The sequence below is a fragment of the Aplysia californica genome, unplaced genomic scaffold (assembly GCF_000002075.1).
Source record: "Aplysia californica isolate F4 #8 unplaced genomic scaffold, AplCal3.0 scaffold00452, whole genome shotgun sequence".
Lineage (NCBI taxonomy): Eukaryota > Metazoa > Mollusca > Gastropoda > Aplysiida > Aplysiidae > Aplysia > Aplysia californica.
Window position 1 is genome coordinate 430,478 of NW_004797722.1, and position 838 is coordinate 431,315.

The following is an 838-nucleotide window of genomic DNA, read 5'->3' on the forward strand; positions in this document are numbered from 1 at the left end:
CAAATTAATAAACAAACAGACAAATAAATAATCCTAAAACACAAAACAGTAGACAGAACTGACCAGCAAAATCCGATGGCAGCCAGGGTGCCCACAGCCACCAGTCCCACCACCAGCCACACCAGCACAGGGGCCACAAACCTCATGAGGAACAGCAGCACAACGGACACACCTGGGGAAGGCGAATGGAAGACCTCGTCGAACTCGGCATTTAAAACAAACGATCAAAAAATTATAAATTAGTACAACGAACAAACATATACTGGTAAAGAAAGAAGCAAGCAAGCAAACAAACGATCAAACAATTATTAATTAGTACAACGAACAAACAGGTATATTGGTAAAGAAAGAAGCAAGCAAGCAAACATACTAACAAACAAATGAACAAACAACACAAAACACCTACAAGGTAAAAACAAACAAAACAAATAAACAAAAAACACAAACTCACAAGAAATAAACAAAACAAACAAGAACACCCAGAAACGAGAGGTTGGAATTGAGAAAAGCAAGATAATAAAGCAAAGAAGATAATATGAGCAAAAAAACGGTGAAAAAATGGATCGTGAGTTTTTACAACTTTCGAATTCTACATTAGTTCGAGGTAGCATTTTTCTATAAACGTTTATGCTCTTCCGATTATTTTCGAATTTAGACCACTCTGAAAAAAACAAACGCCAGAAGGGGAGTGTTGTAAAAGGCCAGACAATTATGGTAAACCTTCTAGAGCCCTTTAGCCGGCGTCAAAGCCTTGTGAATGATGGCTGTTTGAGGAAATAACGAGCTACAGAATTGTCCCATAGACATTAAATGAGTGATTAGGCTATAACAATCCCCT

The 838-nt window shown here is 37.8% G+C and overlaps 1 protein-coding gene across 1 annotated transcript in view; it reads right to left on the reverse strand.

Annotated features, from left to right (window-relative positions):
• The window catches only part of LOC101860593 (choline transporter-like protein 1), a gene marked incomplete at its 5' end in the record, with an annotated part of 25,537 nt that overhangs the window by 14,297 nt on the left and 10,402 nt on the right, over positions 1-838 (reverse strand). The window contains 1 exon segment of the mRNA XM_005105114.3: positions 64-172. Within this exon segment, the coding sequence (XP_005105171.2) occupies positions 64-172 (109 nt within the window).